We start from the raw sequence: 25244 nt of genomic DNA on the forward strand, positions 1-25244 counted from the left end.
GGATATGGCCACTCTGTTATTCGCTTTGCATACTTCCTGATGAGATTGTCCTCGCGGAAGATGAAGAGGGAGCGGTTGACAGTGAAGCAGTTTTGTTTGACAGGGTTCGGGTTGTAAATGGCCATTGTCCGGGCTCTCTGGGCCATCGACTGCTTATACACCCTCTGGCCACCCGGAGCGCCACCACCCCGGGCTCCCCCTCTCCCGGCGCCCGGTCCACCTCTCCCTCCGCCGCCTGCGCTTCCTCCATAGCGGGTGGGTAGATCTTCTGCGAAGCGAGCCATTCTGGAAACGCACAGATCCAAAAGGGAAAATCCAAACTGGTGTCAGTGGAAATGGAGGGGAGACGCATCACAACAAACACACTTCATCCAAACCACAGCTTAGCGTTAGAGTGTACATAAAGCGCGGCGTTTGGAAAATGAAAAATAAGGTGGCCCTCATTGAAAACCATGTTCTCTTGATCCTTTCCATTCAGTCATCTTCAGTGAAATGTAAAACATAAAAGTTTAAAGCAATACAGCACTTCAGCTGTAAAAGGATTCACTTCGCTGAGGCTGTTGCATCCATATCAGCCGGGCTCTGAGTGTGTGTGTGTGTGTGTAGGGGGAGAAATCACGCCGAAATAAAACCCGATATCCCTGTCTCTGTCCAAAATCCTGACAGCATCGTGTCAGCATCCAAACACCAGTTGAAACGTTCAGGATCAGGTCAGTCAAAATAAGCAGGTGCGTCAGAAAACACTGAAATCCCTTTGTAATCTTTTCCCAGCTGGAAGCAACAATAAGACAAGCCAATCCAACACGAGCAGTTGCCCTGTGTTTTCTGTTTGATCGCTCGCTGTATGAGGGCTGAAGGCTATTAAGCAAGTCCTCAGTGGAATAAGGAAGAGCGCATGTGACCAAAATGGGCCTATCGGTGACTGGAGCGTACAGACGCGCTCCCCGTCTGTTGGCCGGCTTTAAGAGACCGTAAAACTAATGAAGTTCAGAAAAGCCCTTCGAGTCCAAACATGATTAATCAGTCTTTCTATCAGCATCGTCAGGGGAAAACATGTTTTCTATACAGAAGTTAGCGGCTTATTAAAGATGATGTGCGCCCTCGACATCTGCAAAACGATGTCTAGCGAGTGACCACATTCAAAAAGGGGGTTTAAAACCATGCTATTACACCAAATAAGAAAGAAGTTTGTGTTTTGTGTGTTGTACGGGCTATGCATGAATATGTATATTTTCATTTTGTTTGCCAAAAGTCATTCACAGACAAAGAAATGTTCCAAAGTTATCCCACATGGTGACATTACTGATGTTTGGGGTCAGTTATACTTCAGAGAGGTCGGACTCCCTGTTAGACTTCTTCTAAACCAACAGTTATATAAAGACGGGGGTAGTGCTGCATCCATCCATTGTGCAAAATCCATTACACTTAACCTGTTTTACAGCTGAGGTCTCTGAGACCCCAAACAAAGTTAAGGCATCATATTCTATAGTGGACCTCTGAAACATGTCATCAGTTCAAAACCATGTTTATAAGCTCATAAAATTAGGAAAAGTCATTAAGTATCAAGGTGCTACAACAATTTTTTGTGTGTTTTTTTTTAGTTGTTAAACTTGTTTCCCAGGACCTCAAACAGCACACTGGAGTTATTTTGACTAAAATGAAAATGCAGATGTTATGAGCTTTGCTGGCCTGAACCATGTGACTGCTCGCCAGGCTTGGTGTCAGCAAAGTGCACTGGAGCTAATTGTCTGCTCTAAACAGGACTTTGAAACTGTAGATAACTTAAAGTATTTGGGAATACTCCTACTCTATGAGTGATTATGTTTAAAAGAAACATATGCAATGCGTCTATCTCCTTAGCAGCTTTGAATAAGTCGGCAAATGTGTTATTTAGTCTATGACTCTCTCACTGGAAGTTGTTCTGTCACACAATATAACGGCATGGCGACTGTAAATACGGGAGCGAGGTGGCGAGGCTCGTCGATGTGGCCAGTAAACTAATCAGGAGGACACAGAGCCAGTTGGGGAATGTTTGGGAACAGAGGATGAGGAGGAAGACTCTGCATCTCACAGAGGAACCTTCACATCCTCTGTTCTCCAAATTTGAGACTCTAAGCTCTGGTAGCCTTTGGCAGCAAAGAAAATCTATAGTATATGTACTTTATTCCATCTGCAATTGGCTTGCTCAGTTCTTGCAGGCTCCATTTTAATTTGTTGCTGTTATGTGCTGTATGGCAATGTTTTAATTAACTTTTCTATTGCTGTATATGTGTCAATAGCTAGTTATTTATCATAGGAAGGAAATAAACAAGCCATGTTTATGGTGGCTACAGGGATTCACAGACCACTATAAATTTAGGTAATAGCCTCTTTAGACGAACGTTAATTACCGCTGGGAACGTTTTGTGTGTGGCGTTTACCGGAGATGATGGTTATGCTTTTCAAATTAGATTTAGAAAATGAATTAAAATGCAACATCAAAACTTTTTACTCGGTCACTTAGATCTAAAGCTTGTAGTTGTTTTCAGTCAGCACTTTCCATTTCCTGTCTTTTACATAATAGGCTACTTTCCCACATGTTTCTGTTTATTATCATTCAATCAACATAAAGTACATGTTTGAAAGTATGTGATGCCAACCACATGATGCCATTTATTCATGAACGTGTGTGAAGTGTGTGTGACTATTGCACACACCTACAGTACAATATTTGACCAACCCTTATAACTTCAGACTTTGCTTACCTTTATTTGAATGCATTTATTGATCAAACTAATTCTAATCACTGCACACCAGACTAGACTAGTTGTTAACTTACTCACATCCAGAGGCCAAATATGAATGGATCCAGTCTTGTGTTGTTTTGCTCATTATCAATTTTGCATCTAAAAATCTAATGTAGCCATCTGTTAACATCATCTGCAGCCAAATCATTAACACAAACGCTCTGGACACGGCTGAGCAGCCATCTAGTGGTTCAGCAAATGTACTGCAAAAAGAATGCGAAAGAGTCACTCTTTATCCACCATTGTGCTGAAGAAACTGCTGTGGAAGTTATAATGTTACCTTTGAAATAAAATCCCCAATGAAAAATATCCAGAGAATTGGAATGGGTGATTGGATTCTTTTGTAAACAGTATAAACCAATTTACCAAAAGACTATATTCTAATGTAAGAGGCTTAATTACTAACTGGACAAAGTGGGGCAACTGCCCAAGGGCCTGAGAACTCCATGGGCCCCCAAAAGCTCTGGGCTGACTGGTACTGTCAACGAGTTTGGGCTAATCTATTTGAAAATGTGTTTGGGAATATGCACCACTAAAGCACAATATATAATGACTGTGGTTTCTGATTGGCTTTACTTTCCTAACAGTGACATGACAAGGGCCTTTAGGCGTGTTCTGCTTTATTAACTTGAGGCCCTGTCTTGAAGAGGTTCCCTGTGTCAGAATCTAGTGTAATTACCTTCATTATTTCAGTTTTGAGTTTATATGTTAAATATAGAGCCTGGTAGAGCACGTGCCCCATGTACTAAGGTCTAAGTCCTTACCACAGCTGCTCGGGTTCGATTCCATCCGTAGGTGGACCTTTGACAAAATCTGTCCACAGACAAATAACACCTGGCAAAGTACTGAAAACCACCTCAGTGGTTCCTGCAACAGGAGGTGCCATGATGACACACACAGGTGACAACAACAATACCAGCCACACAACTGTCTCGGCTTGTAATTACCACACAGCAAATATGGGGCCATGTAGTATTCCAGCACAGAAAAACTGTACACATTACAGTGGGAGAGGAAGGGAAGGGGGTTCACAGGGGCCAGGCAGTTCCAGCCATAAGTGATGATGATGAATCTTATCCTTTAATCCTAACAATCTTTTCAGTGTCTATCTGTACATTTTACTGTTTTACTTGTTTATTTTTCCTGAAGGGAACTGAAATGCAGGAATTTTACATGTTAATACGTCTCTAGATTAAAGGTTTGTGTGTCTCACCCGCGGGGCCACGGCGTGCTGTTCAGGGTGTCGTGCTTTCGAACGATCTGACGCACACCGTCTCTCCTCCCGGCTCTGCTCAGCCCGTCCAGGTGTAAAACTGTGTCATACTTCTGCACGGTGTCAACGGCTCTCCATGACGTCTCCTCCGGGTCTCCAGCGCAGGCGTCTGCCCCCTCCGCAGGCCCCGGCTCCTTCTCTACCCGCTGACCGGGAGGGCGACTCCTGTCAGGTGACGGAGCCCAGGTATCCTCGTACTCTGCCCCCAATGTAAGCATCCTCCAGGAGCCCAATGTGGCAGCGCGTACCGCTGGTGAGTGAAAGAAATGTATACGTAGGCAGAATACAGCCATTATTAAAGCCATTTCTGATCTATGGAACCAATTTTTACATGTAAAATTTAAAATAAAAACTCAAGGAAGACGTTAGTCCGGTTCACAACAGTAACAGGATTCCAACAGCGACTTAGTTTCACCCGGGAAAAAAGTACCAAAATGCCCATAAAAACTTCTCAAACTACTCCTGCAGCATAATCCTAGTTTCATCTGTATGCTCAGTAGGTTAGAAACACCTATATCTTTGCCAAATATGTCAAAATATGGCTAAATACACAATACACACAGCTTCCGTTTGGCTAGCGAGGTTAGCTGTTTCTGCGGCACTCTTGTCCTCAAAGACAAACAGCTACCTGCTGCTAGCAACACATTAAAGCAATGCATTTACTCAAAACACAGGTTATCTATAAACATAATTGTAGACTAAAGTAGTGGTGAAATTAGTCAATTGATCTTTTAGTCCACGCAGGGCCAGTCCTAGCCTCATTTGGGAATGGCCTATACACTGGGTCCTCCTGTCCCCTATGATTCCTATTTCAGGTGGGGACGAATCAGTTAGACCTTAAATATAAGCTTTTCGCTCCGAAAAGTGAAACATTTTGTTTGAAAGTACTTCCAGTAAAGCATAGATTTCACCTATGTGTGGCTTTTCCAAAGTACAGTATGTTTTCGAGGATTTTGTCTTCTTCGCCTCAGGCGGTGGGCCAAGTCTCAGTAGGCCTTTTTCACAGACATTTTGACATGTCACAGTAGGAAAAGCACAGGTGTAATTAATTAAACAAATGATGGCTGAATTCCATTTAGCTGCTTCAGCTTCAGGGACCTGGTGTCCTGCATGCTGGCTTACTGGGACACTTGAATAGAACAGAGCCATCGTGAACGTTACTTGTAACACCTGAGCTTTTCCTTCTATGACAAGTCAACATGTCTGCTCTGAAAAAGGCTTTGCACTCATTGCTACTCCCAGTAAACTATCCATGTCAAATAAAGAGCAGTGCAAAGCTGCAGGGACTGGCTCCCAGTCCCAAATGGGGCCAGGTAAAACAAGGCAAACACATCCTTTCTTGTAGACCCCTAAGAAAGGGGGTTATTATCTTAAACCACTGTAGACTGACTTTTTAAACATTGCCATAATCTCTCTTGATATCCACAAGTCCCCAAAATAGATCCCACAGGCCTGCAGGGTTATAATACAATAATAGGCTAGGCTCAGCCCAGATACAGCCTTACTGATGTGCATTTGAACATTTTTTACAAGAAAATGTAAAAGTCATTGACAACGAACCTTTGAACTGAATAAAATATTTAAAAGATAAAAGTAAAATAATTTTGGATTGCAGAAATATATTTTTTCTGCTTTTCTATCCTGTTAATCATCTTGTGACCCCTGAGACTTATCTTTTGATGCCTTGAGGGGACTGACCTTGCGATTGGGAACTTAGGATACCAGTAAACCAAGGGGCCTTTACTCAGGATTTACTACCCTAATGGTTATTAATACAATAAAGAAATGTAAACAAATGCAAACAAAGGTGGTAAGAACCAGAATGAACGTACCATAAACCACAGTAGATCGTCTCTCTGCCCATCTGGAGTTGAGAGGAACTGTTCTCTTCATAACTGCTCTCCAGGGTTGCTGAGATAAATCCAACTGAACGGTGGGATAAAGCAAAAAAAATTGGCCCTCATTCAGTTCATGTATGTCTGCCTGTAAGAGGCTCCCCTGTAAGGCACCAAAGACAAAAAAAGTTTCTCCCACCTTGGAATGCGGAAAGGCTGCTTCCTGTCCTGCCAGTTAAGAACCTTGTTATCAGACCAACCGTCTTCGATGCTCAAGGAGAAATTTCTCTGATTCAATTATCGACTCTGTTTTCGCTGTCCGCCCTGGTAACCAGGAAGGGAGCAATCATCGGCCAGTTTATGAGACCTAAAAGCCCTGCAGATGCACAGTCACTCGCTTCCTGCTTTTTTTGTTTGTTTTTTTTTACATTGGTGCTACAGGGGACATTTTGAATCCAAATCCAAAGGGTGTTTCTTACTGCAATGGCTGATTGGATTTGTGTTTTTGTATTTGTATTTGGGTACAATAAAGCAGGGGTCAGGACCCAAAAAAGGATTCGAATACCATTTTCTGCATTTCTACATGCTTTTATCATGTTCCCAGCTACTTAAAAGCAACACATTATGATTAAGATGGCTATCATGCTCAGTTTAATCATTCTAATCATTCTGCCAGAAAATATACATTTTTACATCAGAAAAAGCTGCCTTACTCTCTGCATGTTTAACCCCAGACCCTAGTGAACATCATATGCTGTGGTATTCAATAAGGGACGTAAGCTATACTTTGAAGAATGGGACTGGTAGATCTATGGCACATTATATATGGCACTATCGACAGATAATGTTCCACTTGCAACTTCAAGAAGCAAGAAATGTATCAAAATATGAAATATATGTTTTTAGAAGTCACATACTGTCAATAATTTTGTTAAGATCACTGTAAATGAATGTGTTAGCTTTTGTTTGTGTTCAAGTCCAGTGTCTAGCACTCTTTATTATGAGGAGTACATTATGATTATACCTTCTCACTGTAACTTCAATTCAATTCAATTTTATTTATATAGCGCCAATTCATAACAGAAGTTATCTCATTGCACTATAATAACTCAAAATAATGTCTTTTTTACTCCCTTTTCATCAACCAACTGACGTCTCCTTTCTTTTTTTAAAAGAAAAGCATCAAATTTTGCTGTTGTTGGCGATGTTTCATTTTTTAATTTTTCTATCGCAAAACTCTACCAGTAACGTTATAGTCCATGCGCTAGACCAGATATCGGCACCATCTGAGTGGGCAAAACCGTACCTATACTAAATTGTTTATAGGGTCAATTAATATATGATATCCTTGCCACAGGAGCAGCTTTTCATATTTATTGGACATTTTATTTCCCCCTATTAGCACCTTTGCATAATTTCCAAAAAGCACACAAACAGCCAATATCATATTAACAGTGATGTAATCTTGAACATAAGGAAACTAAACATTTCTAAAGGTTGTTCCTTGTAATAAAAGCAATGTGTTTGAATCTGCATACAAATTTTGTTGTTGTTGAAATGAAAAAATGCTGTTAAAGTATATACATATAATATTGGCAAGTGAAAAATGTGAGTTTGCACTTAAATCAGTATTTACATTTCTATGTAATATTATTTGAAGATATTTTTGTTACCACAAACATGTTCAGTAATGCATTCTAGTTTCAGCTTATCATATAAAAATGGAAGAAACATTGAATTTTGGGTATAAGTTAAGTTGTTCCTTCCAGATGACGTTACCGAATCAAGTGAGACATGCAATATAAGTCCATTTATTATGGGTCAAGGCGATTCTCAGCTCAATCACCTAGACTTACAGCTGCCCAGGATCAGAAGAGATGAGGCTGACGTAGAGTCCATTGTTGATATCCTGCTGGGTAAATCCACTCAGTCCAGACCAATATGAGTTTGTCAGCTTGTCAACAGCGACTGTTGCCCCGCCAAATGTGGCTAATGACCTGCTTGATGCCCGGAAGTTAGGAGAGCAAGCATATCAAGCCTTCAAACATGGATGTCTCCAAACAACTCCACAGTTCCATGACAAGATGACAAAGAAGAAGCTGAAAACATTCTCAGAGATCTGAAAGAAACCGTGCTGTAAAGGGCAAGCCAAGTAGTTCTGAAGGCAGATAGGAATCTGTTTGGCCACATGGTTCTGGTGGCCCAGAGCCGAGAGCTACATGCAGTGGTGTGAAAAAGTGTTTGCCCCCTTTCTGATTTCTTATTTTTTTGCATGTTTGTCACACTTAAATGTTTCAGATCATCAAACAAACTTGGGTTCCGCAGTAGGACAATGATCCAAAACACACCAGCAAGTCTACCTCTGAATGGCTGAAGAAGAACAAAATGAAGACTTTGGAGTGGCCTAGTCAAAGTCCTGACCTGAATCCTATTGAGATGCTGTGGCATGACCTTAAAAAGGCAGTTCATGCTCGAAAACCCTGTGACCCTGTGAGTTTGTGCTTTACGGCGTGTCCATGGCTTCGAATTTCCATGTTTCATATGACACAGGAAGTTGATTTAACTTTTGTGTACATGGTCAAATCTGCCCCAAACTTCACATTTTTGATAAGAGTCCCAGCCTGAAGACATCTACATGCCAATATTCAGTCATAGTCATGGCGCCACCTACTGGCAACAGGAAGTTACAGGCCCTATACTACTAGCAGGTTAACCACATCCACCTCATATGTGGTCAGCAAAGCCTTAAGACCTTGATGATGCTAAACAGTGAAGCTTGTGAGTTTTCATCAAACGCTGTTGCCATTATGGCTCATTATTCGCCATGAAAGACCGGAGACTTTAAGAGGGAGTGGTAACTGTCAATCATTTTTTAAGTTGGCCAATCATCCGCTGTCAGTCAAAAACTAATTTCACCAATACGCCGCCTGAACCACTTGTCACTCACTTTTTAATTCAGCGAATCACTTCACAGTATTATAAGAGGGGCACACAAACAACTCACGCTCCATCCATCATTTGTTTTGTACAGGCAGCTTTTCAACTAGCTAGCGCTGTCTGCTTATGGCTTATCAACTCCATGATCATTACAGAATATAGTAACTTTTACCACTGCTCATTTTAGAAAGGCCACAGCAAGAAAACATGTTCTTTGATTAGATTATCAAACAGACAATGGATCACAGATGTTTGTTTCTGGCTTTCAGTATTAGCTGGAATAGCTAGCAAGCCTTCATTTTCCCACGATCGTGCTCGGTGGGCGGAGAAAGGTCCAACTGCAGTCCTCCCTCCTGAGACCACTAGTTCTGTGAGGCAATGGGGTTTGAGCATGTATAGTAGGGTTCTGTTGTAAGTAGGCTACGTAAACTTTCACGTTTCACATTAGCAGTCCACCAAAAACTTTCTGAACATATTTGAGACGAGGCAAGGGCACTACTGCACTTCCGGTTTCCACTGCTTTTCTAGCCTGCTAGCTTACTACTATAATTTCCTGTAGAGGTTAGCGAGTTAGCTAACATTAGCTTGCAGTTTACTCCATACAGCCTGAGGTAGCTCATTAACCGCCAACGTCTAGCTTTCCAACAAAATTTGTGACATGTAATTTCTAAAATGAGCAGTGGTGATGTATTCTGTTATGATCAAAACTTCTCTACGTCCACTTTAAAATAGATTAAAAAAAACGTTGCTGTCTGTTGATACTTTGATCCTTTGACTAGAGCGGAAAACTTAGGATCTAAACATTGAGAAATGAGGTAAGTTTGTTTTTTAGTGTCGAACCTCCCCCTTCACCTAGGAGAACGATGATTATTTGAATTAAAAAGTGATTGACAACTGGTTTAGGCAGCGTATTGGTGAAATTAGTTTTTGATTGACAGTGGATTGTAAGCTTATGATTAGCCAAATTAAAAATGATTGACAGTTACCCCTCCCATTCAAAGTCTCTGGTCTGCAGAGATACCCTACTCCAAATTTCGCATGCTTGGTAAGAGTCCCGGCCTGAGGACATCTACATGTCAAAGCGTTTTAGTCATTGCGCCACCTACTGGCAGCAGGAAGTAAGCCTTGTGTGACAATCATTTGATTTACATAACATTTGAATGGTGTGGTCTACACTTGATATACTGGAACATAACGTATAATTAGTGGGTGTTCTCTAGCGCCACATAGTGGACACAGGAAGTGATGTTTAAACTCCTTCATGCAGTGTCCAAAACACATGAAAATTCAGAGCCGCGTCGACCAACCTTCAGTAACACCGCCATGTATGCAGCATGCCCCGACGTGTGGGAGGATGCAAGGGCCTGTTCGTCACTGCTTGCAACTTTAATTTTGAATTGGAACTCTATTCTGAAGCCGTGATTGTACCTGTAATCGAACAATTCTATTGTGGTATTACTATTTCTTCCACCAGTGTTTAATTGTGGTTTAATTTTTGTGGTTTAACAGTTTGAAATGAGCTTTTCAGCAGCTCTCTAAAATGTACAAACGAAAGCCTTTCAAGGTCTAAACTCATTAAAGCAAACAGTGTGGGAAGTGTCAGCTCTGATGCCACAGCTGCTCAAAAACTTCAGCGCCGGGCCCTAGGCCCATCTGTCAAAACTGAGCTGCTGCTCAGTTCGTGCAGGGTCAAACTGACTACTGAAAGATCTTCAAACTGAAGCCTGCAATGTGTTTGTGGTTGACAAGATAAGGAACTAAAAAGCTATCTTTCCCTGGACCAGAAGAAAATCTGCAAAATGACAGAGCTGGAGAAAGAGGCAATGTGATAATTAAATTCTGCAACAACATCTTTAGGTAACATTTTAGCAAACAGTCTTGCCTTCCAAGAGAAACTGCAACAAGTAAAACATTATCAGAATAAATGTATTAGTAGTAAATTTATTGAAAAAGATACAACCAATTAGATGGATGGTTCAGGGTCCAGAAATATGTAACAGAAAGTTATGGAAGTGCATTTTTATAACCTTTTTTTTCATTTATACCTTTCAAGACTTTGCACAACAGTCACTGCTTTACTAACAACATTTAAAAAGACGGGTTGGCTTCTGTCGGCAAAATCATGAACAAAATTAAAAACAGCCTAACTACAGTAACTATGATTAGAAAACTGGAGTTAAAATTAAACATAAAACGTTCTCTTATTTTACAAACTATGTTCACTTCGGTAATAAAAATGAAAACAAAAGTAAAAACCTTTGTCAGCACCATTTTCTCGTTTTGTTTTTAACTCCATTCAGTTTAATCAATTCTTCCACAACTGTGGCAAAATATCTGACACGTTAAGATCCCCTTAAACATGCTTAATAAAAAGGTCAGCCAATTTATTTGAGACTAGAAACACCTCATTTTTGAGGACTGGTACAGCATCTTTCTGTCAGACAATCTATACTCACTTGAGTAGCAAATTAAAAAACAATCCACTTTTTGCACCATTTCTTTGTCTTTCACATAATTTCAGTTAAATGATCAATTCATAGGTGGCAAATGTTGGACATGTCTGTTCAAAGACTGCAACAAAGATGAAATGACACAAAGAAGTGGCAACATAATTCAATATTTATCGGCTAATTTTGCTGGAATGGTTCATTACAATTGACCTCAACGGTCAAACAAGTTAAACCCAGCTGTATGCTGAGGTTGTCTTTGCAAAAGACAACGATGCCCTAATCCCCGACCCCAAAATTCCTTTGTCATGACTCTATAAGAAAAGCCATTTAACAATATCAACCAATTATCTTAAAAAAGACATAGACGACAAAATGCACAGTTCTCCTTCCCAGTAAAGTTATGTATGAAATGTAAAGACTGTTTTGTTGTCGACGTGAGCTGTGAGTGACGTCGCTGCCCCCTGCTGTTCATGTTACACAAAGTGGAATAAAGGTGGAAGTTCTTCCAGGATTTGATTGTGCATCTGGTTCTGTGTGACAACGCTTTATGGGTTCTCACGAAGGTCGATGGTCCATGGTTTTACTCAGAAGTGGAGATACAGTACAGGTTCACTGATAAAAGTTCAAAGTTCAAGGAGGATGGAGACAGGCGCCCCTGTGTGTCCGTCAGTCATGTGTACATGTAGCGAAGCTTAGTGTGAGGAGAGCTTTAGGAAGGACTGGAGGGACTGTTGGAAGAGCTGGTGTCAGGTGACGCGCTGGGCTGCTGCTGGTCCTCCGGTGTGCTGTCCGCCTGCAGCGACGCCATGGCTGCTGACGAGTACTTGCACTTGGAAGAGCCGCATTCGCAGCTGAACAGCTTGCTCTTGACTTCCCAGAAGTGGTTGCCGTAGTTAAATCTGAGAGGTGAGGATGAGAAAGCAAATTATTATAGAAAAGTAGTAGCTTACATCCAGGGTTGAAAAAAATAATAATTCTTGCAGGTTCAATGCATGTCACACTGAGTGAGACAGGGCGATTCAAATCTAGGTCACAATCTGTGTCAAGACTGTTGGCCGTCAGTGGACGTGTCTCAGTGCGATCGAGGACCACTGTTTTGGATTCCACCAAGATCTGTCACATCTGTCAACATACGCCCGGGACAGCCCAAAGTCACAGTGTATGGGGGTCTTTACTCAACCCCACTAAATCTAGGCTGTTAATGTTTGTGATTCAGTTAAAGGTTCATTTACATCAGTAATGTTTGTAAACACAACAGAATGAGCCTGTATTTTCCAACATGATCAACACGATCCGCCATTGCTGTAAAAAATAATTAAAAAAGGTCCATTGAAGAGAACGTTTATTATTGAGAATTGTTTGTTTGTTTTGGTCATTTATTTATTATGATTGTATAGTTTGTGTTAATATGCTTTGGCAACGTTTTATTGTGTGCAGTCAGGCCAATAAAGCCACTTCAAGTGAAACTGAACGGAGATGACGCAACTCTCTCTCTACGTGGCGATGGAGTAACCGTGGTGATGGAGTAGGCAACAGCAACTAGGAGAAAAACCTAAGAAGCTTCCAAGAAAAGCATCTGATGCTCCAGAGAAAAAAAAAAAAAAAGAAAGAAACTCAGCGTTCAGAGGAAGGATTACAGTCAAAAAAAAGAAAGCGCTCGACGGCGAGGACAAACACAGATAACCAGCTTTTCCTTGTTGGAGGCAGTCTCAGATTTCAAGTTACTGCTCTTGGACAGGTTGGTAAAATAGTTGGAGTAGGCTATGTAGCTATTACATTTATTCTACCTAAAAAACACGAGCCTGGGGCGAGCCCACTGTAGGCATACATCACGAGCATGCGTCGACAGTGTGTGTGTAATTACTCTCACTGCCAAAAGGGGGAGACAGAAGTTCCGCACGGCAGGTTTAATGTTTTCAAATATAGTTATAAAGAATCTAGAATATACCTGAATTTTAAACTGTCAAAAAAATATGAATCAGACTCAAAACTCCAGTATCTGTCGGGCTCATTACATAACATTAGACATGATGAACAAGAAAAAAAGACAATGTATTGGCTAAAAATAAAAAAAATCTTACCCAAGCTCCTCTCCAGCCATGATGTTTTCACTGGCAAAGAAGGCAATGTGTGGGAAACGAAGGTCCTGGTGCGTCGTGAACACTCGACAGGCAAACAAGTTGGGCTCACACATGTGATTGAGGAACCGGCTAATGTTTCCATAGAAACGGGCATCGATGCAGTATAGATCTTGTGGCTGGGAGGAGAGATAAATAAAAGAGATAAAGGAAAGACTGAATGGGAATACATTTCAAAATAAAGAATTCCAAAATATGAGTTAATATAAAAAGATTATAGTAACTAGAGAATTATCAGAGTAAAGGTCTTAATTATTCTTTTCCATTCACACCTGCATCCTTTTTAGAACATGTATTCAGTGAAATACATTCCCAAAATCTTGTTGTTCATACTTTCATACCTTATCATCCAGGCTGAACAGGTAAGCGTCATTTTGCCTCATCTCTGCTTCTGCTTCGGAGATGATCTCGCCCACGTACCTGTTGGAAAGCAGGTGACCCGTCAGTAGCCGTAGGCATCGCCGAAACGTTTCAGTGCTGATGCGGTTTACAACGTGTCAAGATTTCATGAACGTGGAATTATAAGGTTTCATTCTGGGAGACTGAAGTTCTGAGATACTGAGCTTTAAAGATTTAAATATGCCTGCTGGTAAACCTGTGATGCATTTCCAAATCTTTTAAAATATTTAACCCAAAAGCATTTAAATAAACATACACCACACACACTATTCAACACTGAAAGAGCATGAGTAAGTGAATGACTCAATTTCAAACAACAAAATAGCACACAAACCAACAGCGAGCTAAACACTAGCGACCGGTAAACACACATGGCTTCTCATAGCGGAATCCTTTGCAGTCCTGTGCCACCTGAATAATTGCAGACTTTTTAATGTCTTAAATGTGTATTTAAATTATCAATCAATAAATTGTCAATTTATTACCAGCTGTTTTAGAAAATGACTGAGCCTTTTAAAAAATAAATAATGAAACTGTATGTTACAAGCTGGATTTACATCTTCAGTAGGAACCAACAGACTTGAGGCTGAGGGCCACAGACAGCACCGAGAGACGGAATGACACTCGGCATGGTTTTGACAATTTTGACAAAAATATATAGAATAACACCAGCCTTATCGTATTCTGTACAGATTGTAAAGCTGTTGAGGTGTGATTTGCAAGATTGGGCTATATAAATAAAACTGACTTGACTTATCCCGGACTTATCCTATAAGTTACTGTACTTTGATTGCCAGCACTTGCAAGTGAACATAAGAAAAGGTCCAACCCAGTCTGGAGCTCGCAGTGACAACATTTCATTAAACAGACAACGTTTAGATCAGGAACTTCTCAAGACAACTGCCAAAAGAAACAGAGGGTTTTTTTGGTGTTAGCCAACACGTTTTTGAAATGGCACACAGAACCCTAAGTGTTACGGGGGGGGGGCAAGCTTTCGAAAATAGTCACAATACATTAGCAAGATAGTGACTGGCACATCAACAAAACGCCTCAGTGACATCCACAGCACTTCTGAACATGAGAAAGCAGAATGGTTAACTATGTCTCTCGTCTGCTGCGCTCACAGTCTGAGCTGCTACCATCTGGCAGGAGATCCAGCATATGTGAGAGTAGCAGGTTCTTCAAATTGGGGGAAAAGTGAAAATGTCTCTTCTGTGTTCCCAGATTAATAAATTTTTTTTTTTTTTTTAAAGAATACTGACAGATCGGCAAGGATGTGAACTGTGGCTGCATTGCATTGTGGTCTTTTGATGCTACAAACGAATATCCGCCAACAAAAAGGCTAAACAAAAATGCAAGGTGAACTGCAAATATAAACTGTTTTATTTGTAAATGGGACTTACTCGCATATAAAGGTCCCCTGTGGTATGTCTTGTAGTGCACGGACACCCCAGCCCTTCTTACTGGTCCTGAAGAGCTGAAGCCTGGTCCTGGAAGATCCACAACATCTTTTCGTTACAGTTTTATATTTCTCCCCAAAGCAGGTATTTACCTTACAGACCTTTACACAGGATGTGCTGCAGCACATCAAAGCAAAACTGCATTATACATTACCTCACAGCATTAATTATGTAAGATAGTTACAACAAGACGTTTGATTAGTGCTTCCTCACACAGTTCTACCACCACAGAAGAAAAACTGTTTTCTAAGCCTGCTGTTGACATCTGTATATTGCTGCCCGTCTGTTCACATTTCTCAATTCCATCCAACTGTCTTACAGACAAAAACAGAAATCACATGACAGAAATAAAGATAACCTTTATCTAAGTACAGATAGGGATGATTAAAATATTCATTCATTCATATAGAAGCTCTTTTTTCCCCCCAGAAATGCTATGCTTAAGATAGTTGAAGTTTTTTTATTTGTATATACATCGAGATTCGTTTTGAATACCTGAGTCCATTTTGCACTACACGGTTCCTGCAGGTCCTCCAACAGGAGCACGCATGGTTACACTCAAAAATGAGAGGAGGCTCCTCGCGGCAGAATTCAGGTAGAAGACGACCTCTCTAAACATGACAAAACCAAAATTATATATACACACACACACACTGCATGACTTATTATTATTATTAAAAGAAGACTGTGTGGTCTGTCCGTGTAGACCTCCGTCCTTACCTTGTCGTACCAGCAGCGCAGACTGAGTTGTCCACACATGCAGATACTTGTCGAACAGTCTTCCTTACAAACACAGTACTGTCAGCCATGGATAAAGAGAGAAAATAATATTGGTCACTTCGCGCTGCCAAGCACAGAGAACACTTTGTTTCCTTTAAAATACCTGATGAAATGGCATCTAACTCACCTGCAAGTGTGTTATGTTCCTGTCGATATTCATGGGGGAGGTGACACAGTTTTCGGGGATGTATTTGTAGCCGTCTGGGTAAGGTTCACTGTCGACAGAGTTGACACACGGAATGGGAACTCTCTCCTGCCCCAGCGCTATGTCACTGTAAACAGAGCATACACTGGTTAGGGGCTGTCAAGAAAATGAAAAGAGGCTCTGGCAAAAAAAATAAATAAAATGCCTGGGTCAAAACTGCAGTGTTTTGCCCCTTATTGTCTGGATTTTGGTCAAGCATATTTGACTGGTATTCCAAGGCTTACAATAGGCCTCTTCCACCTGTTGCAGAACTTGCAATTTTTGGTTTTTCACAGCGCACCTCCTGTCTCCCGGGGGCAATACAGCAATCTCTAACCCTGGGTATGATTGTGGCTAAGAAACTTGTGCTGAAGAACTGGAAGTCACCTTCACCCCCTTCCTTTCGGACATGGATTACGGATATGATCTCTCTTATTCAAATGGAAAGACTCAGATTCTTGAGAACTAATTCCATTGAAAAATTTTCCGCTGTTTGGGGCTTATTCTTGGACCATTTGGACAAGTCAACTACTCAATCAGCCCCTAGTGGCTCCCCTCAGGCTAATGCTGGGGACCTAGACTGACTGTCTAGCAGGTTTTCACTGTAGTATTTCTGGCTGCTGAACTGAACACTTATTATTATGATTTTATTTACTTATTTATTTATTTTATTTTTATTTTTTTTTATTATTATTTTTATTTTATCCATTTAATTTTTTACTTGTTTATTTATTTATTTATTTATTTTTTGTGTGTGTGGTCTGAGACAGTGCTGGTTGTCTGTTCTGTGTTTATTTCTGAAAAAACTCTAAAATAAAATATTCAAAAAAAAAAAAAAAACTGCAGTGTTTTGCCATCTGATAAGCCTTTAACTCACAGAGGTATTACTCAACCCGCCCTTCCTGCAGAATATTTTATCTTTCCACCTGCATCCATTACCGCATGCCGACCCCAAAGCAGCCCCTTGCCTTTTTTCGATCTAAACGCCCGTTTAATCCCTCCCAGTGAGAGGCAAAGCACAGTATAATTTCAACCTGTGAAGGACTTTTTCCTCTGCTTGAGTGAGCCTCATGTTCTTGGCTTCCTTCTCCCTCCTGTTGGCCTGCAGGGCCGCCCAGGCCTTTGAGTTGTGGCTGCAGCAGTCTGAAGGAGTTTCTCCCTCGCGGTTCTTCAGAAACACATCTGCTCCTCGAGTCAGGAAAAGCCTGAGGAGACCACATTTGACTGATCATCAACAAGCCACTTCCAAACTACTTTTTAAATTACTCTTTTGAATCAGTCCCCTTGTTTTTAAACTACAGTTCAAAAAGCTAGCAATTTAATTTTCCTGGGAGGAAATAACTCACGTGACACAATCCACACGATTCTCCCGAGCAGCGATGTGCAGAGGAGAGTCTCCGTGGATGTTGACAGCCTGCAGATCAAAGCGGGCGTTCAGGAGCAGCTCGGCGATGTCCACACTGCCCGAGAACGCTGCCCAGTGAAGGCAGATGTTCTCTTCCTAGAAAACAAAACCACATAGACAATTACGTAATATTTGATTCTCCTGTATGTCAAACACAGAGTGGACAGACTCCTTAGCCAACCTTGTCCCTGATGCTGATGTCGGCTCCTTTGGACAGAAGCAGCTTCACCTGGTCCACATGCTTGTACTCTGTCGCCCAAATCATGGCTGTCCAACCTCCATCATCCTGAGGAAAAACAATGCTTTCAAGCTCAGCAAACTGATCACTGATGAGCTGAGTAAAGCTCAAACATCATAAAAAGAACAAGATAGTGATGATTTCCACAAACACCTTGAAAGAAAAACTGTCGTCCCCCCCCAAATCCTAAATGACAACTATAGTTAAATATGAAACAGCACTTGGTGCAAAGGTTCATTCAAGGAGAGACTGTGTCATTACATCACAGCTGTCCTAATGGCTACCTTCTTGCAGCAAGGTCAGACATTATAAACAAAGACACATCAGACGCAGTGCAGTCCTTTCTCTGAGCTCTGCATAAGCCCCACAGCTATATATATCTAATTTAATGGCATCAAAGTGCATTTGAAGGCAGCATACAAACCATAGAGAACACTTACATATAAAATACTCATTGTACAACGTTAGAAAAACATTAAGTGCTTCAGAGGGAGCCACTCTTCAATCAAATTAATTTATTTTTGTCTGTTCCGTCCAACTGGAGGTCTTTGCTCAGAGCCTAGGGTTTTGATTATGTGTAGTAAACAACATCGAAATTAAACAGGAAGCAGGTTCACATTCAGTTAACATCTAACTGAGATTTTACTCCTACAAATGTCAACTTTGAGAAGATTTGAACCTTTTCGTTGAGAACATTTATGGTAACAGATCATCTCTCCATTATCTTCAGCCATGTATTAGCTAACATATTTAAGCAATTTCAGTGCAAGACCTTGAAGGAACAGTTCGAAAGTTTGAAAAATAAGCTTATTCGTTTCTTTGTCAAGAGTTAGATGAGAAGATCGATACCACTTTAAGGTTTGTATGCTAAATATGGAGCTATCGCAAGCATCGCCTGTTAGCTTAGCTTAGCATAAAGACTGGAAGCAGAGGGCAACAGCTAGTCTGGCTCTGTCCAAAGGTAACAAAATCCACCTACCAGCACCTCTAAACCTCACAAATTAACAAAAAATGTAAAGTTGTGGAACTATTTGCTGGAACCATTTTCTTTTGGGCTCAGTGACTTCCTGGAGTCTCTGCTGGTTGCCTGTCAACCTCACTATGACGACAAAACTCCATGAAGTCACTGCACCAGGTCAAGAAATAGTTCCAGCACGAACCTTCCTGTAAAACTACAGCGTTCTTACATTTGTTTGTGTACAGATTAAACAAATGAGACAAAATACATTAATTATTGAGCTTTAGAGGTGCTGGTAAGCAAATTTTGTAACCTTAAGACAGAGCCAGGCTAGCTGTTTCCCTCTGCTTCCAGTCTTTATGCTAAGCTAAGCTAATCGATTCCCAGCTCTAGGTCAATAGTTAACACACGACAGTGGTATCAATCTTCACGGCTAAATCTCAGCAAAAAAGCAAATAAGCGTTTTTCCCAAAATGTCTCCCTACACTTTAAATATTGCAGTACTTCCCACACACATAAGCTGTATGCATGCATCATACTGTTACATGTATCTTAGGGCATTTTTGATAGCAAAATGATTAAGCCAGTATTTTAGCTCATCATGCAGGTGAATCAAGAGTTAATTGACCCCTTTAAATTCAATCAGCTGCACTGTCATGAGCTTGACAGTTAAATGTCAAGAAGTAATTACTCTGCTGAGGCAGTTATTTACAATCAGCAGTACGTTTTCAACTACCGAAACAGACATGTGCATCCATGTATGGTCATGACAGCCAGACATGTGATCAGCTAGAGGAGAGTGTGATTGGATAGCAGCATCAAATGTTACTGAATGATGACTGGTGCATGATGAGATCCATGAGCAAAACTGAATGACTAATTAAAAATTTTTAAAAACACACAATAACTAATGGAAAAGCCCTGTAGTGAAATCTCTGTACACCTGAAATGAGTGAAAGGAAAATGTGAAACTGTACCTACCTGACAGTTTATGTTGATCAATCCTGTGGACAGAAGGTGCTCAACAATCTTGTAATGGCCAGACTTTGCCGCTAGGTGGAGACACGTGAACCCTTCAACATCCTGAGAGCATCAGAAAATCTAATTATTGACGGTTTCTCAGGATACACTTCCAAATTTCTTTATATATATATATATATATATATATATATATATAAAGGTCTTTTCAGTTTTTGTTTTATTTAATTATACAGATAGAGCTATGACAGATTACACTGTGATTTTACTCATCACTGTACTTGGCTCTTGAAAACCTCTGACACCCTGGAGAAACTATATGCGGGTCTACCTTGTGCATGGCGCTGGCTCCAGCTCTCAGCAGGTACAAGACCGTCTCCATGTGGTTATTCTCACAGGCCTCCATCAGTGGCGTCCGCTGATCTTCGTCACATATGTCCAAGTTCGCACCGGCCTGAAGCGGCACACATCACACAGCTAATGTAAAATTCTGCCATTAAAGAACTCAGAAAGTCCTTAAGTATCGAATTCTATGAGAAACAGTTTGACTTTTTTTTTTTTTTTTTTTTTTTTTTTTTAGCAGGGCGGGACTGCAAGATAATCAGTTAAAGAGTTTTACTTGTACAAGCATATGGCAGATGTCTTTGTGTCCTCCCTCAGCTGCAGCGTGGAGCGGGGTGCGTTTGTTCTGAGATTCCATCTTAAAGTTAGGGTCAATACCGTCCACTGGAAGGTAAATGGAGAAGGAAACTATTTCATTAAAAAACATTTGGATAGGAACAAAAGTTCGATGAAAAAAGGGAACTAAAGTTTTTTTTGAAGAACAACAGGGTTGATGAGGAACTTATAAACTGCACAGGTGGGGTTAACATACCCAGCATGAGCAAGACCTTCTTCAGTTCTCCCTGTTTGGCTGAGAGGTAAAGTTGCTTGGGGTGAAAACGCAGCTTCTTGGGCCTGATCAAAAATTGCACAAGAAAATAATTTGAGTGGTTGTTTAAGTTTGACCAGTCCAGGCTTTTGGTCATTCAGATAAATTCAAAAGACATTCTAGTGGTAGAACTTACTTCTCTGTGTCGAGAGCTACCAGGATGCTCTCTAGAGTCTCTCTAGGTGGTCCTTGAGGGGCTGTAGGTGGCACAGTTGCTCCCGTCCCGGCCTGCAGTGTTGCGGCCCTGGACGACCCAGGTACAGCAGAGGTGTCGAGTCCATATGCAGAACGAATGGACAGCGAGCTGTCGGCCCTGCCGCTGATTTCAGCCCCTATGGCCAGGCGAGAAGAGCTGGAAAACAAAACAAAAGGAGAAAAGGTATTTTAGTTGTGCAGTGCATGAATGACCTTTCTAACAAAAGAACAAGCCCAAAGCTTCTTTAAAAAGGAAGACATTTGTCTAAAAAATGTTCGGTAGGGGAAAACTACAAAAAAAAGTTGCTGCCTTTACATTATTCATGCATATTCACCAGTAGGCTACCAAGAGTTATTTTCTCTTGACATGAGCATCATACACACATTCAATAATCATGTCTGGTAACTTCCCACCTATTCTGACACCACAGTTGGTAGTTTACCTGCCAGTGGTGGTGTCTGCTCGGCCCTCGGGGACCCCCGGCGTGGCAGGTCCGTGTGCGAGCGCCGGGGGAACAGTGGAGGTGGTGTCGGCCTTGGCGATGGTGACCTCCTTGGCCTTGCTGGCCTCCTCTCCACAGTGCGGACAGAAGCTTTGACCTTTCAGCACCGAGGCACAAGCACGATGGAAACGGTGGGAGATGCTGACGTCTGGTTGGCACTCCATGAAGGTCCCCTGCACAACCAAAAGCAAAAAGTGTAAGTAAAAATTTGCAAAACATAATGGTCCTCACTGACAATGTTTACTCAACAAACCAGATTATTGTGAGATGTCAGGTTAACGCAACACCTTTAAATGTGCTGCAATAGTCTCTAAAATCCCAGTTTATGGCTACAATCAATGATTAATTCTATTATGAATTAATATGTTGATTATTTTTTTCATTAGTTGTTTAGTTTATACAATGTAAGAGTGAGAAGTGAAAAATGTATATATAATAATTTCCCCGAGCCCAAGCGGTGTTAAAAAACCCAAAGGGTATTCATTTTATAACCATATAAAGAGAAACAAATGGCAAATCCTCAAAAGCTAGAACCAGAGAATGTTTGGCATTTTTTCATGATAAGTGATTTTTTTCCATCTGACATGCAGTATGTCAGTAATAGTAAAACACACATAAAGAAATCATTTTGAGGCTGGTTCAACACATACATTTAAAAAAACAAACAAACTGCACACTAACCTCTATTATTATTTTACAACCCACGTTTTGGCCACACTGTCATTTTCAATTCAAGTGAACAGAAGCCCTTACATTTTTCTTTTCTTTTTCCTTTTTTTTTTTTGCATGTTGCCTTCATTGTATTGTTCACAGTAGAGAGCAACAGGAAACATCGAAGGAAAAGAGAGGGATGACGCGTAAACAACGTTCCCAGGTCCAATTCAAACTGTGGACATCACAGTTTCATCGTATGAAGCTCCCAGGATGTCCCAAGATAAAAAAAGGTAATGAAGCCATATAAACCTTTGCCTAAGTTTTACTGTTACAGCTGCTGTACAGTGCACATCCCTCTCTCTGTCTATCTGCTGCACCGGTACACAAAGAGCTTGTTTTGTCATTTTTGGGGTTGTTGAGTAGATCTGTATATTGATATTCGGGTTATTGATACTCCATCAGTTTTCAGCACAAACAAACTTTTCATTTGGTTTCTTTCTCTTCAGTTTAGTGCAACTTTCTCATTACCCAGAGTCATGCACATACTGTGTTCAGTTAATTAATCCACCTGCATTCCAGTGAGACATGATCAAACTGCAGCTGAAGGGATGAAATTGATCAAGTGTACTCACAGCCCTGCAGAAGAAGCCACAGCCGGGGCAGCACTGGTGCTTCACCATGCCGTTGCGATGGTCCTCGCACAGAACCAGCAGCTGAACGGAGTTGGAGGGACGCATCATTTCATGTTTCAGTATGGCACCCTGGCAACGGGTCAGCTGTCCATCAACGCTCTCTGTGGCCATGCACTTCCTGTCTGCCAGGATGAGAATCTCTCGACTCTTGGGCGTCTCCATGCGGCAGCTGCAGAGCGGAAGCTCCTGAGCCTCCTCCATCGCTGACCCTGAAGTGTCTACAAAGAAACAAAGTCTTAATCAGGAGGAAGTTCATTTTTTGCCATTTTTATCTGTGTTCGACAGTTGAATCGGAAGCGGACCAGGGAAGTTTGCGGTACATGGTACACACTAAAAGCCACAAGGATGCTAAAATGCCTGGTCCTATTTAAAAGCAGCCTGATCAAAATCACAAACTTCATATAAAATACAGCACGATATGATCTGTGGACAGGTTTGTGAAAATATTTATCATGTTCCATTCAGAAAACCATATGCTTGATTGGTTAACTTCTTCTCTTTCCTCTTTGGCAATTTCTGTGTCTGAATTCTTTCTGAATCTGTGCAGTGGATCGCATTAGCAGCTCCTTAAAGCCACTATGTGTGGAATTTGAAAACTTCTGACTTCAGCGCCATTCCATTGCTACACCCCTGCTCATAAAGCAGATCTAGGGTCACAATGAATGGGCTTAAAGCAAGAACAAAAAACGCTAGGTCAGTTTTCGCCAGGATTATTTCATTTTGCTACAAACATAAACGTTTGCCATCAGACTAATGTAAAAGATGCTATGATCACATACAAATCCCAGACCGGTTTCAGAAATTTCATTTTTACGTGATTTAAAAAAGCTAAGAAAAGCATCTAAAAGGTAAGACACAATTTTGTGACTATGGTGGGTAAAACACATGGGATAGATTATGATGAACAAGTTTAACGACTTTCGTCATTTCTTCTAAGCTCACCTTTGATCTGTGAGGGAACTGCTGGTTCTTGGGGCTTGTTGAGGTTAACAGACTCAGGTGAGGGAATCTGCGTGTACTCCTTCCCGTCGCCTGCCAGGGCCTGAGCTGAAGCCTGAGGCTGATCCATCGCCTCCGGTTCTGGGCGGAACGACAGTGAGCAGTAAGAAAATGCTTCACTGTTTGACGACAAATTCAAGCAAGTTGCAAAAAGAAAGAAAACAGAAAAAACCTGTCCGCCAAAACAATTAAGAAATACAGAAACCTATAATGTAGTGCAATAAGTGCAACCAACTCACACTCGTCTGCACTGAGTGAGCTAGTGTGAACTGGATTTTAGGGTTTGAGTGGACAGAAAGACTGAGAAACTGAGCTGCAGCTGAGTTTGACAAAGAGTCATTTCTTCATATAATGAAGTTCTAAATAAAGTAAAAGGAAGAGTTTACTCAATATGAAGCTAAGCAGCTGGTATCAGGGCGGATGGCAGCAACAGTACAGTATAGATTTTTAAGGTGAGCGAAGGACGTAAATTCTGAAAATGGAATGTTAGTTTCCCTGATGAATGGTCTTCAAGTTTCAAAGAAATAAACAAAAAATATTTTCCTCCTCCAAAATCTTCCAGACACAAGGATATGTTTAGTGTAACAAGCACCTGTAAACTGCAGTGAAAGTACCCTTTCTGTATTTTCAGATAAGTTGATGTTGCTAACAAAAGTAGCAGTTTCCTCCTGACGGTCAACATGTGGACCTCAGGTGAGCAACTGGATGACTCAGTGCAGGTGTGAGTGTGACAGGAGCGGCGATCACCTTTGGCCTTTAACCTCCTCTTTCGTTTCCTGGACGGCCTGAGCCACGCGCTGTCTGCTTTTGTTTTCTTTTTCAACTTCTTCTTCAGACTAGACTCTGTGCTCTGAGGCAGACGGATACAGAGAGGATTTCAAAAACGGACAGAAAGTAATTTATTAACAGTAAGAGGAGACAAAACATAAAACTGCACTCCCTTGTGTTCTGTCTACACTCAAAAGAGGTGACGTGAGATGAGATCTAATAGTAGTAGGTTGAGTAATGATGGTGGGTCTTACCAAGTCGGACTCTGTGCCCTCCTCCTCTCCCTCTTCTTCTCCGGACTCTTCAGACTCCTGCTCATCGCCCACCTCCACCGGAAACAGAAAACAAGAGGTCATCACCATCGTCAACATGTGACATATCAAAACAGGCTTCATTCTAGTACATTAGAGTCACACAGTGATACTCTGATGGAAATTCAACTGTTGTCGTCTGTATTGTGTCTCAGGAACGTGCACCCTTTTCGGCTGACAGTAAGCTAATCTGGGAAATTGGCTTTCACACAGACAGCAAGTAAAACATTTGACTGAATGCTTGCACCTTACATGTTGGTTATTTATTCCATCTTTTCAACACTGATACCCTTTAAGACCCTGATTAATCACAAACTGATTTATCGCTCTTTCCCAAAGGGCCACCCGACACATTTGCTGCCTGACTTTA

General features: G+C 41.2%; 2 protein-coding genes across 3 annotated transcripts in view; both read right to left on the reverse strand.

Moving 5' to 3' along the window:
• cacna1bb (calcium channel, voltage-dependent, N type, alpha 1B subunit, b) overlaps positions 1-6330 on the reverse strand; it is a 178772-nt gene extending 172442 nt beyond the window's left edge. Inside the window, 3 exon segments of the mRNA XM_044173254.1 lie at positions 7-285; positions 4000-4309; positions 5892-6330. Of these exon segments, the coding sequence (XP_044029189.1) occupies positions 7-285; positions 4000-4309; positions 5892-5952 (650 nt within the window). The 5' untranslated portion in view covers positions 5953-6330.
• A 4422-nt stretch (positions 6331-10752) lies between these two features.
• Positions 10753-25244, reverse strand: part of ehmt1b (euchromatic histone-lysine N-methyltransferase 1b) — a 31703-nt gene continuing 17211 nt past the window's right edge. For both annotated transcript variants that reach the window (XM_044173256.1, XM_044173255.1), the window contains exons 7-26: positions 24818-24889; positions 24543-24645; positions 23739-23876; positions 22737-23014; positions 21391-21623; positions 20889-21104; positions 20696-20778; positions 20441-20547; positions 20153-20275; positions 19825-19926; positions 17829-17933; positions 17589-17743; positions 17277-17447; positions 16186-16330; positions 15999-16076; positions 15774-15889; positions 15222-15308; positions 13761-13839; positions 13363-13538; positions 10753-12180 (exon numbers count right to left, since the gene is read on the reverse strand). In XM_044173256.1, the coding sequence (XP_044029191.1) occupies positions 11991-12180; positions 13363-13538; positions 13761-13839; positions 15222-15308; positions 15774-15889; positions 15999-16076; positions 16186-16330; positions 17277-17447; positions 17589-17743; positions 17829-17933; positions 19825-19926; positions 20153-20275; positions 20441-20547; positions 20696-20778; positions 20889-21104; positions 21391-21623; positions 22737-23014; positions 23739-23876; positions 24543-24645; positions 24818-24889 (2757 nt within the window). In that variant the 3' untranslated portion in view covers positions 10753-11990. The remainder of the gene's footprint in view (positions 12181-13362; positions 13539-13760; positions 13840-15221; positions 15309-15773; positions 15890-15998; positions 16077-16185; positions 16331-17276; positions 17448-17588; positions 17744-17828; positions 17934-19824; positions 19927-20152; positions 20276-20440; positions 20548-20695; positions 20779-20888; positions 21105-21390; positions 21624-22736; positions 23015-23738; positions 23877-24542; positions 24646-24817; positions 24890-25244) is intronic.

Source organism: Siniperca chuatsi, linkage group LG18 (genome assembly GCF_020085105.1).
Source record: "Siniperca chuatsi isolate FFG_IHB_CAS linkage group LG18, ASM2008510v1, whole genome shotgun sequence".
Taxonomy (NCBI): Eukaryota; Metazoa; Chordata; class Actinopteri; order Centrarchiformes; family Sinipercidae; genus Siniperca; species Siniperca chuatsi.